Source organism: Leucopleurus acutus, assembly GCF_964270905.1.
Source record: "Leucopleurus acutus genome assembly, chromosome: 20".
In the NCBI taxonomy this organism is placed as follows: domain Eukaryota; kingdom Metazoa; phylum Chordata; class Mammalia; order Artiodactyla; family Delphinidae; genus Leucopleurus; species Leucopleurus acutus.
This window is the reverse complement of record NC_139162.1, coordinates 17,836,421-17,855,575: the sequence shown is the minus strand read 5'-3', so window position 1 is coordinate 17,855,575 and position 19,155 is coordinate 17,836,421. Positions and strand designations below refer to the sequence as shown.

Below are 19,155 nucleotides of genomic sequence, written 5' to 3'. Positions count from 1 at the left end.
ACAGTTTTTTAATAACAAGTTTTTGAGATATAATGCATATACCATACAATTCACCCATGTAAAATATACAATTCAGTGTTTTTTATTATATTCACAGAGTGTGTAACCATCACCATAATTAATTTTAGAATGTTTTACCCTCCGTAAAGAAACTCCATATCGTTAGCAGTCAGTCCCTATTCCCCCCCCACCGACTCCCACAGCCCTAAGCAACCACTGAACCTACTTTCTGTGTGTAAATTTGCCTATTTTGGACATTTTCATATAAATGGAATCATTCAATATGTGGGGAGTTGTGTTTCTTAACAGTTTTCTGCAGAAATACCTGAGAAATTCAAGTGAGTAGGTGGTTTCCAAGTTGATGTGGGTATTTTGGAAGGTAGGTTGTTGTCTGCCCAGGGGAATAAATCTGGTTGGTTTTAAAGTGGGGATGACGTAGCAGATTCCTGGGATAGAGCCAGTCAGCAAAGACATTTAGGATTAGACTGTCTTTCCTACAATGCAAGAGCACTGTGTAAAGTGAGACCTAAACTATGGTGACTGCCCAAGGTCTGCAGAATCACTGAGCAGCATGCTGAGGGATCATCTTGAAGTCAATACTGGATCAGAATACGTTTCTGGCTTTGTAATGAAAGTCTTTTGGGGAAAAAACCCAGTTATTTTACAAAGTTGACTGTCTCTATTTTGTCGCATAAAGTACTTTCAATAATATTTTTTCAGTTGGTTAATTTGCCTTATCCTGTGCTTTGCCCCAAAACACAGATCAGAACGCTTTCATGAACTCCTGCCAGATTTGGTTCACCTTTGCTTTCTCTGTATCTTATCTGTTACACCACATCTTGAAATGCATAGTCATTTTCCTGTGATCAGAGCAGGAGCAGGTATCTCTCACACAATCATTTGGTCCTTATTGCCAAAGGGATTGACGTGTCATGTTTCCTTAAAGCTAGTGCTGACCCAGAAATTACCCTGTTTTCATATTACAGAGGAGGGGCCAAGGGGCATATGAAGGTTATGGTCAGGCTTCCTCAGTTGTCAAAATTCAAAAAACTTTTCAAAGAAGAAACAAAACAGCCACACAAAATCTCATCCTTTTAAATTGTTATATAGTCTTAACCATCATATGTGATTCTCTTCACTGCTCCGTCTAAGAGTAAGGAAGGAACCATTGTCCCCTAGGGATTCATAAAGTCATAGGTGGCAACTGTATCCTGAGAAGGTAAACTCAGTCAGAGAGCCATTTGGCAGCAGTCTGTGCAGCAGGCCAGCAGGAAGATAAACAATTGCTAACCTGGGACTGTGGGAAGCAAGGAAATTGTACTTTGCTATTGGCAACCTTTTTATGTAAGATTGGGAGAATTAATGCTCCCTGGTGGAACTAAAAGTTTGGCATTATAGGAAAAGTTTTTTTAAAAATCTGAATTTGTTTCTTTAACCTGAAGAAGGATATATTAGGATTCCTTTGGTTGAAAAAAAATCAAACTGGCATAAGCATGAAAGGATATTTATTGGCTTATGTATCCAAGGGTTCTAGTGAGTAAATGTATAATTGGATCCCGGGGCTCAAAGCACGACACAGTTCTCTCCTTTTCTCCTTTCCTCTCTTGGCTTGACCCTCCTCTGTGTTTGCACCATTTTGGGGTTGACTTTCTCCACATGATGGCCACTGGCAGCTCCAGGTTAATCACTTCTACAGGCAAAAACAAGAAGACAAAACAAAACAATCCCCCCTCCCTCCCCCCCCCCCACAGACTCCAGGAGTTCATCTTTCCTGGTAGTTCCAAAATTGGCTCCAGGATTGAGTCTCTTCCCCCATTCCTGAACCAAACATTGTGGTGGTGATGGCATGGAATATCCTAAGGCAGCCTTGACATGAGTTTGTTAACACATGAGGAGAGAGAAAGTGGGTAGTTAGCCCCACTCAAACTACATAGACTGAGAGTAGGGAAGGGATATTTCCCAAAGGAACAGCAGGTGTTGTTACCAGAAGAGAGAGTAGATGCTGTGTGCAACCAAAATGCCTGTCTGCTACAGAGAGGAAATCAAGAGCTCATTTGGATATTCTCATAGAAGTAAATAACTTCTCTGCTAAAGATTAGTGAGATAAAAATAGGCATAAGTGACAGTAGAAGGAACTTTAGTAGTACATGTTTTTCAGAAAAGCTCGATATAGATCAAAGTTTTATAGAGCAAATCCCATTTTACGACTGAGTTCCATTATGAAGTCACAACTATATTCCTAAAAGAAAACAAATCCACTGAATTTCGAGTTAGGAACTTCTGATGAAGAAGTAGTTATGACTGCTACAGATCTGTAATACATACCAGGCCTTGTGATACATCAGTGATAAAACATGTGCCAGCGTTGCAGTTACCAACTATCAATTCACTTTTCCTTTGGGTTCTTTTAGAATGTGGAAGCTGTTTCCTTCATTTATCCTTTTCTTAGCTGCAGACATTTTTCCTATGCTAGGAGGTCTCTAACTCCACCTTGGACCTCCAAAAACTTACCCCTCGTTTTGCGTAATAGAGCTACCTACAAATGCATTGTCACATTTTGCCAACAGGGAAGCTGTCTAATTCAGGTTCTGCCACAGCCTGAAACTCCCTAAAGAGCAGAGCTTCTGTTTATGTAAAACTGGAGGCCACATAAAGGAACACAGGGCTTCCCTGGTGGCGCAGTGGTTGAGAATCTGCCTGCTAATGCAGGGGACACGGGTTCGAGCCCTGGTCTGGGGATCCCACATGCCGCGGAGCAACTAGGCCCGTGAGCCACAATTTCTGAGCCTGCGTGTCTGGAGCCTGTGCTCCGCAACTAAAGAGGCCGTGATAGTGAGAGGCCCGCGCACTGCGATGAAGAGTGACCCCCACTTGCCACAACTAGAGAAAGCCCTCGCACAGAAACGAAGACGCAACACAGCAAAAGTAAATAAATTAATTAATAAACTCCTACCCCCAACACCAAAAAAAAAAAGGAAGACAAATGTGGCTTAAGACCCACATGCAGAGACTTCCCAGGCTTTTCAGGCAATGAAAAGGTATAGGAGTGAGGAGGGCAGACAAGACGATGGACAAGCAGGTGTAGCCCTCAGCAGTTGCATCGCCTTGGTGTATATCTATTTATAAGAGAATGGAACCCCAACCTATAACATAGAAAACAGTATATAGACTTTGCCTGCAAGATTGTCAAATTAAATGGAAGAATGGTAAACTCAGATAAAAAATAATTATAGATTTGTCAAGCATTTATATTACTCCTTCCCCATCTTCTCTTTCTTAATTCCTGAAATTTATATCAAGACTGTATCTTTGAACCCTTTTATTCATTCATTCGTTTGACAAATAGTTATTGAGCACTTGTTATGTGCTGGCACTCTTCCAAGCATTGAGGCTACAGTGGGGAACAAAACAAAATCCTTGACTTTGTAGAGTTCACATTCTGGGGACAGCAGTCAATAAATAAACAAGTATATATCATTTCAGGTACTGTTAAGTGCTAAGAAGAACAATGGAGCAGGGTGAGAAGGATAGAGTGGTAGAAGAAGGAGGCTGTCATTTCATATACGATGAATGTGGTATTTGAACAGAGACATGATGGGCTTTTAGGAGCAAGCCATGGGCTACCTGGAGGAGGAGCAGCCTAGGCAGAGGGAGAAGTAAGGCGAAGATGCTGGGTCCAGAGCAGCGTGGTCTACAGCTAGGAGTTCCAGCCTCAGTTGCTGGAGGACAGTGAGGAAGGGAGAGCATGGTAAGAGATGAGGTCAGAGGCAGCGCGAAGGCAGCTGGGGGATGGGGGCTGCTCATATTAAGGGAAGAAGGGAAACCAGTGACGGTTTGGGCAGAAGAACGATGAGGTCTGATTCATTTTAACCAGATAGTTCCAGCTGCAGTGCAGGAATAGGGTAGAAGCACGGAGACCAATTAGGAGATTTTTGAAAAAAATCAGGCCAGAAATGATGGACCAGAGTGGTTGAGGTAGAGGTGGTGAGAAGCATTCTCACCCTGGGTGTAGTTTGAGACCTGAGTTTCCTTCCTTCATTTGTTTTTTCCTTTTTCCTCACTATTCTTTAGAGTATAGTACCTAACCCCTCCCCCCAAGTAATGGAATTTGTATTTATATAGTTTTGAGACTAGGGGCTTTATTTCTGGTCCTGTCTTAGTCGTGCCTCGCCTCCTCTGTCAGCCCCTGTAAAGTTTACTCGATACGGGGTTGGGCTCAGATAATGATAACACTGCTGCAGATTCTACATCTAGGAGTTCTGGCGTGATGGGAGAGGGGATCAGCAAGTACTAGGAAGGGAGACTCAAGAGCAGGATCTTCCTAATTCTGATCAGGGAACTCAGCCGGAAGCACAGTCTACTACTAATCATGCCCAGAATTTGCATTCTTTATTTCCTTACAGAAATTGTTCTCATCACTGACAGTTTTACAGAGAAAACTCATACTGAGGTAGAGAACTGCAGCAAAGACAGGAAGCACTGCTGTGCTTCAGACTGATGTGTGGGCAGCGACGATACTTGTCATAGAACCTTAGTGTCTCAGACTTGGAAGACTCCCTCGAGGACATTTGATCTGGTCTTCTCCCACTGCTGTGTAAATCCCTGCCATGATATGTAATCATGTAGCCTCTGCTTCCAGAGTCTAGAATCCATAGATCGTAGAATGTCAGTGCTGAAAGTGATCTTAGAGATCATATAGGCCTGAGACTAGAAGAATCCAGGAGTGTGAACTCTGAGACCCATGCTCTTTCCACTCACAATGTTGTCACTCCAAATACAGGGCAGCCCTTGCTGGTAGAATGACAGAGGTGGGTTTAGATGTCTCTGTTTTCATCCCATCACAGGCTGTCTGGGCTTATTTTCTTTTCAGTGCTTAACAGTAATGAATCCTTTCTTTTTATTTTCAACCCTAGGGGTTGCCCTTCTCTCAGATGTGTACCCTGAGAAAATCTTGCCTGGCCTGTTGGCACAGTATGATGGCGGTAAAGACAAGCACACACTGGAGACCAGAATGAAAGTCGGGGAAATCCTGATGCGAATTGTCAGGGCATTAGGTGAGTTTTCTCATTCCAGCATCTGGAATGGGGTCAGGGAGCAGTATGGCTGTGGAACCAAAGTCTGTGCACCTGGAGGCTTGTTATGCTAGCAAGGTGAGGACAATTTGGGGACTGAGGTGAGTTACTTCCTGTTCAAGGATTTAGCAAATGTCCAACGAGCACCAAGAGATTGGCAGCAATAGTGCCCATGCTTCTACAACTGCTTAGTCTCCTCCGCTGAGCTATGTTGGGGCCCTGATTTTCCTCAGAGCTGGAATGAGACGTTTCCCACTTGCTGAGCAGCAGCAACCATGAAAAGAAGGGGAATGTCAGACAGGGAAAGAAGAGTGCTAACTCTGGTTGAATGACTTCTGTGTGCCAGGTCCTCTACGTGTATATAATCTCATCTAATTTTCCCAAGAAATTCTGTAAAGAGGCTGTTGTTGGGCCCATTTTATAGATGGGGAAACTGTAGCACAGGGACCTTCAGAAATTTGTTCAAGACTCATTCAGCTGGTAAATACTAGTGCTAAGAATTGAACCTACCAACTCGAAGGAAGTTGCTCAAAACCACACAAGCTGAGAGTTGTAAAGCCGTGGGCTCTAGAGTCACACTGCTTGGGATCAAATCCCAAGCTAATGCTTATCAGCTTTGTGATCATGGGAATGTTTCTCAACCTCTTGGTGCCTCAGTGTCCTTATATATAAAAAGAGGATATTAATAGCACTTACCTCATATGGCTATTGTAAGGATTAAATTTTACTCTTGGGGCTTCCCTGGTGGCGCAGTGGTTGAGAGTCCGCCTGCCGATGCAGGGGACACGGGTTCGTGCCCCGGTCCGGGAAGATCTCACATGCCATGGAGCGGCTGGGACCGTGAGCCATGGCCACTGAGCCTGCGCGTCCGAAGCCTGTGCTCCGCAACGGGAGAGGCCACAGCAGTGGGAGGCCCGCGTACCGCAAAAAAAATAATAATTTTACTCTTTACCCACTAGGGAAAGGTTCTGAAAAACAAGCTAGCTTTGGGATTCCCTGGCGGTCCAGTGGTTAGGACTCTGCGCTTCTAATGCAGGGAGCGTGGGTTCGATTCCTGGTCGGGGAACTAAGATCCTGCATGCTGCATGGCATGACCAAAAAAACCCAAAAAACAGCAAACTAGCATTTGCCTCTTGTATCAAGAATTTACGTCGAGTTCTTCCTTCACCAGCATTTTTAAGGATTTCCAAAGATTCCACATAGCCATGCATCATTTCCACGGACGTAGCCCTTAATTTTCCTAATTTCTGGGTAGCCCTCTGGCTAAAGAGGATAGAACCTAGATCTCCCACCACTTAAATTCTTTTATTGCTGAAAGGAAAATCTCATGAGAGTGAAATTAAGTGTTTTTTTCTGCCCTTTGAAGAAGGGTGAACTTTCTGTATTTGCCTTAGTCTTAAATATGGGTCTGAAACATACCAGACAAGTGCACCATTATGAGAAATGATTGTCTCACAATAGGTGTGAGTGTTAAGTTTAACGTATTACAGGATCAAATGCACCTCTGACTTGCATTTGTGTGTATCATTGTGATCATCAATCTGAGAAGGATGTGTCTGATGCATCAACAAAACATGCCTGTTCTCTGTAACTTCTGGTAGACCGCTATCATTGGCGTGATAAATGCTGAAAAGGCACATTTCTCCATCTCCACGGGCCAGTCCAAATCATTTCCTGTGGTGAGATTGAAGGTGGGGATGAAGGACTAGGTTGAGTGGGAGAGAGGGCTTGCTTCTCCTTACATAGTCCTATAATTAGCCCAATTTCCAAAACTGCCTTCTGGCATTTCAAAGCATATTCCATCAGTTCTCAAAGTTCTAATCTTCCTGTAGCCTACTCTAACAAGTATCCAGCTGTAAACATTGCCTTAGCTTTAACTGCTACTTTCTAATTCACCTTACCAACTTGTCCAGGTGCACAGATGAGATGGCTGACTGAAATCCTTTAAGTGAAATTAAAGCCCATTTTTACAACATAGCCCATGTCCTCAGTTTACTATTGGTGTGGAAATCCTTGTGACAGCCACTTTATAAGACTTCTTTAATAAGTACCCTAGTTTCAGTGGTCCAGGCCTTGTGCTCTCCCCATCCCCAGCACTTCTTTGCAGTAGGGGGAGTTCCATGGGAACACAGGCCCATAGGTAGGAGCCAGGTGCAGTACTACCGCTTCCTCTTGGCTTCAGTTCCCTTACCACATCTACTTTTCATCCTGCCACTAGACAATGGTGGAAAATCAGCAGGAGCTTTTTTTTTCTTTTCATTAAAAAAAAAAAGATTGAAGTATCGTATACATATAGAAAAGTATATAAAGTACACTAATTTTAATAGTATAGTTTTATGGTTCTCTACATATCTGCCATCACTCAGATCAGTACAGAGAAACTTCTAATAACCCATAAAGTTTCCTTTTTTCCCTTCCTAAGCTATACCTGCCCCAGAGGTAAGCACTATTCTGAATTTTTATCAGCATCAATTTATTTTGATTGTCCTTGAACCTCATTTTTTTTAAAAAATTATTTATTTATTATTTTTGGCTGCGTTGGGTCTTCGTTGCTGTGCACGGGCTTTCTCTAGTTGCAGAGAGCGGGGGCTACTCTTAATTGCGGTGCGCAGGCTTCTCATTGCGGTGGCTTTTCTTGTTGCGGAGCACGGGCTCTAGGTGCATGGGCTCCAGTAGTCATGGCACGTGGGCTCTAGAGCGCAGCCTTAGTAGTTGTGGCGCACAGGCTTAGTTGCTCCGCGGCATGTGTGATCTTCCCGGACCAGGGCTTGAACCCGTGTCCCCTGCATTGGCAGGCAGAGTCTTAACCACTGCGCCACCAGGGAAGTCTGAACCTCATTTTAATGGAATTAAATCCCCATGTTTCCAGTAAATTGATAGATACGGACACGTGGGTAAGTTTGGGTCAAATTTTAGGGGGCAAGAATATTTCATAGGCTGTGCTGTGTATTGTATTTCCTGTTGTCTCACATTACAAGGCATATGATGTCTGGTGTCTCATTTTAGTGATGTGAAGATTGATCAGTGGTGTTTCTAGTAGGATACATCCATAATAAACTTCCCCATCAACCTTCCTCCTATTGGTTTTAAGTAACCACTGGTGATTGTTGCCTAAATTGTTGCTGTTATTTCATAGAGGTTACACTTTTTTACACATAAGGAAACAGATACAGAGACGGGTACTAACTTGCCTAATGTTACATAGCTAATTAATGATGAATCCAAAATTTCAATCCAGACAATCTGACTCCAGACCCAGTCTCTTACCCAATACACAATACTGTATCCTGAAAATTTTCCCATGTCATTAAGCATCTTTTTCCTGTCATTAACACACATTTTCCACATCCTCTATAATTTTTAATGATTGCATGAGACTATATCATTTGAATGTATCATAATTTTTTTCAACTGACCAGCTTAAAGGTTGTTCTGATTTTTCACTATTATGAATTACGTTAAGATGAATATTCTTGTAGTTAAATCTTTGTGCAGATCCACGATAATTTCCTAGGAAGAATTTCTAAAAGTAGAATTTCTTAAAAGCATGTGCATATTTTAAAACATATTTATTGCTAAATTATCTTCCCAAAAGATTGTGCCAGTTTATATTTTAATGTTTGAGAATATTTGTACCCTCATCAGCACTATATATGCTATGTGTTATTTTTATCAAGCAGATATATAAAGAAATGTTATTGTGTTTTTATTTTCATTTATTCAATTGACAGCGTTAAATATTTTTCATATTTTTATTAGCTAAATTTTTGTGTGTGTGGAGGGTGTGTGTGTGTGTGTGTGAATTGCCTGTTCCTATCCTTTCTTCATTTTTCCATTGGGGTGTTGATTTTGTTACTTAATTTGTAAAAGCTTTATATATTTACAGATCTTGAACCACTAACATTTATGTTGTAAATATTTTCTTTGGTTTTTTTACATTTTAGTTTTGTTCATATTTTCTGTTTCCTTTGTTTTGAAATGTAGAAGGTTTTTATTTTGAGGTTTTTTTTTGAGTAGGCACTGAATGGCCGGTTCTGTGCCTGGGACTGGAAATAGGAGCACGAAAAAGCCACCGTCTCTTCCTTCAAGGAGCTTATAGTTTAATCAGAGCCGTCAACTCATACACAGATCTTCTAAGGTGACCTGCTAATTTAGGGAGAGGCCTGTGTAGGGTATTATGGGAGCTCAGAGGAAACGGTCTTGTCTGTCTTTTTCTCTTTGGGACCCTGCAGTTGAATGTGGCAAAGTGCTTTGGGGCTACATCAGTTCCTCATCGTTATCAAGAACAGCAGGTCAGTTTTTGAAAAATGGCTTTGTATGTTAGCTTTCAGAGATTTTCAACTCACAGCATAGCCTGAAGGTGAAAAGGTGGATTGGATGTGTGAATAATTGGATACTCGTCTGGGAGTTCAGCATTCATAGATTTCAGCAGCAATGAACAACAGTCAAGGATTAGAGTTCACATACTTTGAAAGGAGAATTTTTCAGCAAAATTCAGAGAATTAAATGAAATGCTTCTTGCCAAGTTTGCCTAGGATAGCATCAGTATAGTTCAATTCAATAAATACTTATATTAATATAAATTGGAAATACTAATCTGGCCAAACTTGGAAGTTGGAGCCCAGACCGAATAATTTTTTTTCTTCTCTTCCTCCTTCTGTTTTTCTTCCTCATGTCAATTTTTCTGAGAGATATAACTTTAAAATCTATTCTTATACCTTTCCCTTCCTAATTGTGTCAGTAATACGTGATAATTTTGGGCAATTTGGAAAATATTAAGTGTAAAGAAAATAATCACTAATAGTCTCACCATTCAGAAGTAACCATTCTTTGTTTACATTTTGATGTTTCCTTCTAGTTTCTTTTTCTTTCTCAGACTTGTAATTACATTGTACGTATCCTGCTTTTTAAAAAATTTAACATTATAAGCACTTTTCCATGTCATTAAATATTTCTTGAAAATATAAGATTTATTGGTTGTTATTAATTAATAACCTGAATTTATCATAATTTTATTTAATTATCTTCTAGAAAGATACTGTTTAATTAGGTTGTTCCAGTTCCTTACTTTATGAGGAACTTTATGAGGATTATAAGAAGTATGCTATTGATTATTCTTATACGTAGATCCTTTGGTGAATCTTTGATTCTTTCCTTAGGATAGGTTCTTAGAAAGGAATTACTAGGTCACAGTATGTGCCTGCTTTTAAGGCTCTTGATATTTAGTGCTAAGTTGCCTTCCAGAAAGGGATCCTCTTGTCAGCAGTGAATGAGACTGCTAATGTCTCACAGAGAAAAATTATTCCATGGCTTCAGACCTATCCTCTAACCCTGACCAGCTATCTCTAAAATGTGTACCTTTGCTCCCAGAATGAATGGAGGAACCTGTCAGAGAATGTTGCGGGGGTGGGGGGGGTGGATGAAGGGAAGGAGGTCAGGGAAGGACTGATGGATGGATGCATGACTCAGTGTGAACCCATTGCTGCCCTAGAAGAACAACTTAGACCTGGTAGTGTCACCATGACATACAAAGCACAGCACTTATTTTTAGAGGCAGAACGTAGTCTTCTAGTCAGCAAGCTCAGACAAGTTCTAGTTTACTCTAGGTCAGAAACTTCTAAAACTGAGAGCAGGAATAGAAAGCCATATTCACGTTGCTTCATCTTAAGAGTACCTTCAGTGAACTCTGTAAGAAAGATCAGGAATTAATATTTGGAAAGAGGAATGAGGGAAGAGAACTAAATCTCAGGTCTGTTGGGAGTGTGCCACGGCAACTAGAATGACACTGGGAATGTGGGGACAAAGCAGCTTATACTTCTAGGTTAGGAGGTACCTTTTCTCAAATTCCTCTATGTGCCAGGAGAAGGCTAGGTCCTGGGCTTTAGGGTATATTTCTAACTCTTACAACCTGCAGAACACCCTTATTTAATGTGCTTTGTCAACTCTCTTCCATATCACCTGCTTAATTTTTATGTTTTAGTTCAGCATTCACTTTGCCACCTCAGAGTTCATCCAAGTGATGAGCAACCCGTGATCCCATCCAGCTCCAGGATGAAGCCCGTAATCTGATTTTAGAAAACCTGATGATACCTGCCCAGAGAGGGGCAAATTCAGCTCCAAATTCTGCTCTGACAAACACCTTCTTCTAGCCGGTTGTAGAAAACAAAGGAAAATGGAATAATTGGATTTGTCTAGCAGGCTACTGTGAGTTCCAGTTGGGTTGGCCTCAGAATTAAGATGAGGAGAGAAGCTTTTTTTTTTTTTTTTTTTTTGCGGTACGTGGGCCTCTCAATGTTGTGGCCTCTCCCGTTGCGGAGCACAGGCTCCGGACGTGCAGGCTTAGCAGCCATGGCTCACGGGCCCAGCTGCTCTGAGGCATGTGGGATCTTCCCAGACTGGGGCACGAACCCGCATCCCCTGCATCGGCAGGCGGACTCTCAACCACTGCGCCACCAGGGAAGCCCAGAGGAGAGAAGCTTTTAAACAGCTGCATAATATTTTATAGTATAGATACACCACAGTTTACTTATTCAACCATTCCTCTATGGATGAAACTTCACTTTTTTTCGTATGACATGCAGTACTGCAATATAAATTCTCATATTTGTGTGCTAATGGAAATATATATTATATGTGTATATGTGCATATTTCATATATATGTACATATTAAAGAACTGGACCTTTATTTCTGTAAGACTGATATTTGCCAAAGTGGATTCACTCAAAGGCTGTTTATATTTTAAATTGTTTATATACTGACAGATTACTTCCTGAAATTGTGGGTGAGATAGGACTTTTTGAACCCCCTGCTGTGTCTGTTGTCAAATGGAGAAAAATATCTTTTGAAGATTGTGTTTTTCAAAGTGAATGGACTAAAAAAAGTCCTCTTTTGTGTTATTTTGTTTGTCTTGATGGCAATGGGAAAAAAAGTCTTGTTTAAAGTAATAAATTGCTGGGAATTCCCTGGTGGTCCAGTGGTTAGGGCTCCATGCTTTCACTGCTGGAGCCCAGGTTCAGTCCCTGGTTGGGGAACTAAGATCCTGTAAGCTCTGTGGCAGCAGCCAAAAAAAAAAAAAGTAATAAATTATTAATTCATTTTGCTATTAAGTAATGTATAAGACTACTCAAGGAATGACAAATCGCCTTTAGAAGTATCTTACTCAACAAAATTTGTTTAAAGGTGCAGCATTATAATGAATCAACTTAAGGGCATTCTAATTAGGTAGTTTCCAGAAATATTTAAACTTTTATTTTGCTAATTTAAAAATTTTAGTGTAAGGGCTTTTTCTTTCATAACATATGTTTTGGTTCCCTTATGTGTAGTAAAGGACCTCAGAACATAGTGGCTTAAAACAACCACCATTTATTTGTTCAGAATTCTGTAATATTGGTAATGCATGGCAGGGACAGCTCATCTGCTCCACATGGTGTTGTCTGGGCTCAGCTGGTGGTTCTACTGCATGCGATGTAGGCTGGGCTCACCCAGGAGGTTGCATTCAGGTGGGATCTTGACTGGGGCACCCTAGTGCTCCTCCACATGGCTTCTGTCTGTCCCTGTGTGTGGATACTCATCATTCAGTAGTCTAAGTCAAACTTCTTTGCTGCATGGTGAATGGTTTCCCAGAGAACGAAAGCAGAAGCTGCCAGACCTATTAAGAGCTAAACCTAGAACTGGCTTAGTATGACTTCTGCCACATTCTACTGTCAAAGTAAGTCCCCAGATCAGCCGAGGTTCAAGGGGAAGGGAAGTAGCCTCTGACTCTTGATGAGAGAAACAGCGGTCGGGGATGGTGTGTTGGCAGCATACCTGCATACCAACTACTACACGGTCAAAAGTAGTGCACGCTTATTGCCACGAGCCTAACAATACACAGGTATATAAAGAAAAATCCAGTCTCTCCCAAATATTAGTTATATTTAATATTCTTACCTCCCAAAGTAAACAATCATAGTAGTTTGGTATATATTCTTTCACACCTTTCCCTGTGTTCCTACAGGTATATGCAAACATATATGGGCTTTTTATATGGGCTTTTTTTCTTTTACAAAAACAGAACATTAGCATACTATTACTTTTACTCTTACTGTTATTACATACTGTTAGTCTGCAGTTTGCTTTCTTTGAAATCAACTTTACCGAGGTATAATTTACATACAGTAAAATGCCCCCATTTTAAGCACACATTTCAATGAGGTTTGATATAAACTCATGTAACCATCACTATAGTCAAAATATAGAACATTTTCATCACCTCAGGAAGTTCCTCTGTGCCCAGATCATCTCCCATTCCACACCCCAATCCTGCCCGCCACTGATATGCTTTCTCTTATTATAGGTTAGATTTGTCTTTTCTAGAGCATCATATAAATGGAATCATAAAGTGTATACCCTTTCATGTTTGAATTCTTTTGCTCAGCAAAAGTTTTTGAGATTCATCCATGTTGTGTATATTAATAGTTCACCACTTTTTATTGCTAAGTAGTAGTACTTTATATGACTATACCACAGTCGTTCATACATTTACCTGTTGATGGACATTCAGGTTGTTTCCAGTTGTGAACTATTATGAGTGTAGTTGCTGTGAATATTCTGGTACAAGTCTTAGTGTGAAGATCTATCTATCTATATATAGAGATATGTAGATATATATATAGATAGATATGTTTCTCTTGGGTAAGTACCTAGGAGTGGAATTGTTGGGTCATATGGTAGGTGTATAAGAAACTACCAAACTGTTTTCCAAAATAGTTGTACCATTTTACATTATGACTAGCAAGGTATGAGAGTTCCAGTTGCACCATATCCTTGCCAACACTTGGTATCAATATTATTTTTTTAGTTTTTAGCCATTTTAATGAATCCATAATGGCATTTCATTGCGGTTTTAATTTGTATTTCCCTGATGACTAATTGTGTTCAGCTCATGTTTTTTCAAGTGCTTATTTTCTATTCCTGTATCTCTTTTGTGAAGTAACTGTTAAGATCTTTTTCCATTTCTTCATTGGATTATTTCTCCAAGTCTTTATTGAGTTGTAAGAATTTTTATATGGAGTAGATACAAGTCCTTTGTCACATATATGTATTGCAAATAGTTTCTACCAGTCTTTTCATTTTACTTATTTATTTAGGCTCCACCAGGTCTTAGTTGGGGCACATGGGCTCCTCACTGTGGCATGCGGGCTTCTTAGTTGCGGCATGTAAACTCTTAGTTGCAGCACCAACCAGTCTTCTCTTAATGGTGTCTTTTGAGGAGCAGACATTACTTTTTCTGGTTAAAATAATATTTACTTATAATATTAAGTAAATATGCAAAAACATAAAATTAGTTATATATTTTAGCTCATTTACAGCTTTAAAAACATATACATTTAAAATTTTAGGGACTTCCCTGGTGGTCCAGTGGCTAAGACTCCATGCTCCCAATGCAGGGGGCTTGGATTAGATCCCTGGTCAGGGAACTAGATCCCACATGCCGCAAATAAAGATCCCGCATGCCGCAACTAAAGCTCCCACATGCTGCAACAAAGATCCCGCGTGCCACAGCTAAGACCCGGCACAGCCAAATAAATAAATCAATAAATATTTAAAAAATAAAAAAATTTTAAAATTAAAAATTTAATGCCAATTTTTTGCCAATTTAATGCCAAAAAATCAAATTGATGACATTATTTTGATATAATAGATTATGTGTTGCTAAAATGAGATGAAATCATTGCCCACAATGTGTGTATGGTTCTGATGTTAAGGTAGAGAATTTTTTTTAGATCAGCATGCCCAAGTTATTATATGTTGTATGATGAATCCTTACTCCGATATTTTTCCTGTGTATAAACTATTACAAAACCCTTGGGTTCTGAAGTCAGGCTGCCTGCATTCAAATCCCAAAGCTGCCATTTCCTGAATCTTGAATATGTGACCATATGCAAGTTACTTAATATCTCTGTCCCTGTTTCCTCATTTGTAAAATGATCATCATAATAAGACCTAGTTCATAGAGCTCTTGTGAGGCTTACAGGAGTTAATAAATGTAAAGTGCCAGGTATATAGTAAATACTCAATTAATGCTATTTATTACCTTTTATTACCTCAAACTCTATGCAGTTACTCTTCAAGGACTAAAGCCTCAGCTCTGTAGGGACACCAGACAGTTTTGGGTAGAATTTCAACTGCCTCAAGAAAACAGGAACTGAACTCAAACCAGGCTTCTTACGTAAAGCCAGGGACCGGGTTTGTACTATCTCCCCCACCCCCTCCTACCCCCAACACACGTAAGGATGAAAACTCCAGTTACCTCTGGGAACAGGCTTCTCTCTTGGAAGATGAAAGAAGGCACACCCACCACCAAACTCTGGTCCTGGCAACTAGGACTTATTTCTGTTATTTCTCAAGGCTGAAAGACCCTGAAATAAAACTGCTTCTCAATTGGGTTACCTGCACCATCAGTTTCTTCTTTCTACTGAATATTTTTTAAACAAATAAACAAAACACCTTCTTAACCCCATACCCCCTTCAAACTATAGCCCTGTTTCTCTGGTCTCTTCCACAGTTAAACTCTTAGAAAAAGTTGTCTGAACTTGCTGGCTGCACTACCTCCTTTACCATTTTCTTCCCAAGTCACTCCAAGGGGACTTTTACCCCCAGCATTCCCTTATCAACCAAAATATTGAAAAAGCCAATGATCAATTCTTCATCCTCATACTACCTGACCACCCAGTAGCATTTGATATGTTTGACCATTGCCTCCTTCTTGAAACTCCTTCCTCTCCAGGCCTCCCATGGAATAGACTTGCCTGATGGCTCTTACCTCATGGCTTTTCTTCCTCAGTCTTCTTCGCTGGCTCCTTCCCCACTACCAGATCTCCAAAGTGTGGAGTCCCCTAAGGCTCTGTCCTTAGTCCTCTCTCTTTACATGGTGCTACTCATTACCTGGTCAGTCTAACTAGAAGTTTATCAATTGTATTAACATTTTTTTCAAAGAACTAGCTTTAGTTTAATTAATTTTCTTTATTGTTTTTTGGTTTTCCATTTCATTGGTTTTCCCTCCTATCTTTAATATTTCTTGCTGTAGTTATCTATCGCTACATGACAAATTACCTCAAAACTTATCGGATTAAAACAACAAACATTTATCTCATAGTTTTTGTAATTCAGGAGTTCAGTTATGCCTTAACTGGCATAAGTTATGCCTTAACTGGGTGCCAGTTATGCCTTAACTGGGTGCCTCTGACTCAAGGATTTTCATAAGGCCGAAATCAAGGTGTTGGCTGGGCTGCAGTCTTATCTGAAGAATCAACTGAGAATAGAGCAGTTCTCAAACTCACTCACATAGTTGTCAGGATTCAGTTGTTTTCAGGCTGTTGGACTGAAGGCCTCAGTTCCTTGCTGACTGTTGCCCACAGCTTCCTTCAGCACTTTGCCACATGGGCCACTCCACAGGGCAACCCAACATGGCAGCTAGCTTCCACCAGAGTGAGCAATCAAGAGAGCAGGAGAGGGCAAGCGAGATGAAAGTCTTCGTCATTTGTACCTAATCTTAGAATTGACATCCCATTACTTTTGCCACATTCTGTTTTTTGCAAGCAAGTCACTAGGTTCAGCCCTAATTCAACAGGAGGGAATTACATAAGGTATGAATATCAGGAGATGGGGATTGTAGGATGCCATTTTAGGGGTTGCCTACAACAACTTCCTCCTATAAACTTTTGGTTTAACTTGTTTATTTTTCTAGTTTCTCAAGGTGAAAGCTTAGATCACTGATTTTGGACCTTTCCTCTTTGCTAAAGGAAGCATTAAAAACAATAAATTATCCTATAAGAATTACTTTAGTGGCATTCCATAAATTTTGATGTGTTTTCATTTCAAAATATTTTCTAACTTTACTTGTGATTTCTTTTTCTACCATGGATTACTTAGAAATGTGGTGTTTTTTGTTTAAACTTCAAATATTTTCCTATCTTTTCATTCATTATATTTTCCTTTACCTCATTGAACATAGTTATAATAGCTGCTTTAAAATCCATCTCTGATAATTGAAATGTCTGTATCATTCAGTTTTGGCCTCTTTTGAGTATCTTTCTCCTTGAGAATGGGTTATATTTTTGTTTTACAAGTAATTTTGGATTATGTCCTGGACATTATTAAATTATGTTGGGAAGGCTATAGATTCTGTTATGGTACTCCAAACTGTTAAATTTTTGTTTTAACAGGCAATTAAATTAGACTCAAACTTCAAACTTTGTCTTACCTGCAGTGGGCCATAGCTCAAATCTCACTTCAGGTCTTTCAGCCTTAGCTACAAGCTGCTTTGAGTCTAGTCTTCACATACTGAATTTCAGCACATTTCCTTGAGGTCCAAGAGAGACAATGGGAGACTATATTCACCCACCTGAATCCTTATCTTCTTCATAATCTGTGTCCTGCTTGTTTACTGCTGTGGGAGTAAATAAAGTTACAAGAGAAGTCATCATTCTCATCCTTTTTCAAATTCCGGCCAGGTTTCTATGGCCTGGCTTAGCTCAAGAAGCCAAGATCATAAAGAGCCATATGTGCTCTGTTAAGGGATTTCAATTTATGTTGACTTAATTTTTTTTTAATTTTTTAATAAATTTATTTATTTGTTTGTTTATTTATTTTGGCTGTGTTGGGTCTTCGTTGCTGCACACAGGTTTTCTCTAGTTGAGGCGAGCGGGGGTTACTCTTCGTTGTGGTGCTCGGGCTTCTCATTGCGGTGGCTTCTCTTGTTGCAGAGCATGGCCTCTAGGCACGTGTGCTTCAGTAGTTGTGGCACGCAGGCTCAGTAGCTGTGGCTCGTGGGCCCTAGAGCGCAGGCTCAGTAGTTGTGGCGCATGGGCTTAGTTGCTCTGTGGCATGTGGAATCCTCCCAGACCAGGGCTTGAACCTGTGTCCCCTGCATTGGCAGGCGGATTCTTAACCACTGCGCCACTAGGGAAGCCTTATGTTGACTTTAAATGGAAGTCACTGAGAGATTTTAAGGAGGGAAGAATTAATCATAATTACATTTTAGCAAAATCATTTTGGCTGCTCTGTGAAGGATGAGAGTGGGACAAGACTAGAAGCAGGTAGACTCATAGGATGTTGTTGGGCAATCTGGGAACGAGATGATGATGGATATTGAATGAGGATTTACATGTGAGAAAGAAGGCAAATGATGTCCCCAGATAGGAAAGAAAGCATGAGAACAAATGTGGGATGCCTGTGTTACGAATGGAGGACTTGACCTGTCTCCCTATAGCAAGTTGTGTTGGGTGCCTTGGGTAGTAAGGCTAGATAGAGAAGGTGGGCAGACCACAGAGAGCCTTGAACACTGGGCAGAGTTAGGACTTGATGTGACGGGCATTTGGGAATCACTATGGATTTTTAAGAAAGGAAGCCACGTGATGACAGATGTGTAGGTATGGTTGGCAGGGTCATGAAACATGAGTGAAGAAAAGAGAGGCTGGAGACAGAGAGATAGCTAGGAGGCTGTTTTGGCATTCCTAGGCATAAAGAGATGAAGACTTTGATTAGAGGAATGTCCATGAGGATGGTGAGAAAAAATAGACATTATAGACAATTCAGAAGAAGAAATGAGAGACTGTCACCTCTTAACATTTAGTGGAGATGGAGTTATAATCCACCTGGCAGTTCCACCAAGTGTAATCCACCCAGTTATTCTCATAGAAATGTTGAGAGGCTCAAATGAAATAATATACATAATATGAAATATTTGTGTCATTATAAACATAAATATTTGAGTGTCATTATAGAGATGTATTTACGACTATATTAATTCCTGTACTGGGGTTGCCAGGGACTAAAGTAGAGAGGTAGGACCACCTACAGTGGCAGCCATTAGGCAGATAAATAGGAAATTGATGTATAGATTTAACCTTGGGACACATTTTACCTTTCTCTGTCAGAGGTATGCACCGTGACCCCCGGAGTCATAAATTCCTAAGTTTTGATCTTGACTCTAACATTTAATAGCTATGAACAAGTTACATAACCTCTCTGTTCCTTATCTGTAAAATGGGGATAATTATGGTAGCTTCCTGATAGGGTGGTTATGAAATTTAAAAGAT

At 40.3% G+C, this 19,155-nt stretch overlaps 1 protein-coding gene across 1 annotated transcript in view; it reads left to right on the top strand.

Moving 5' to 3' along the window:
• TANGO6 (transport and golgi organization 6 homolog) overlaps positions 1–19,155 on the top strand; it is a 176,201-nt gene that overhangs the window by 96,469 nt on the left and 60,577 nt on the right. Inside the window, exon 15 of the mRNA XM_082862666.1 lies at positions 4,914–5,054. Coding sequence (XP_082718792.1) covers positions 4,914–5,054 — 141 coding nt within the window. The remainder of the gene's footprint in view (positions 1–4,913; positions 5,055–19,155) is intronic.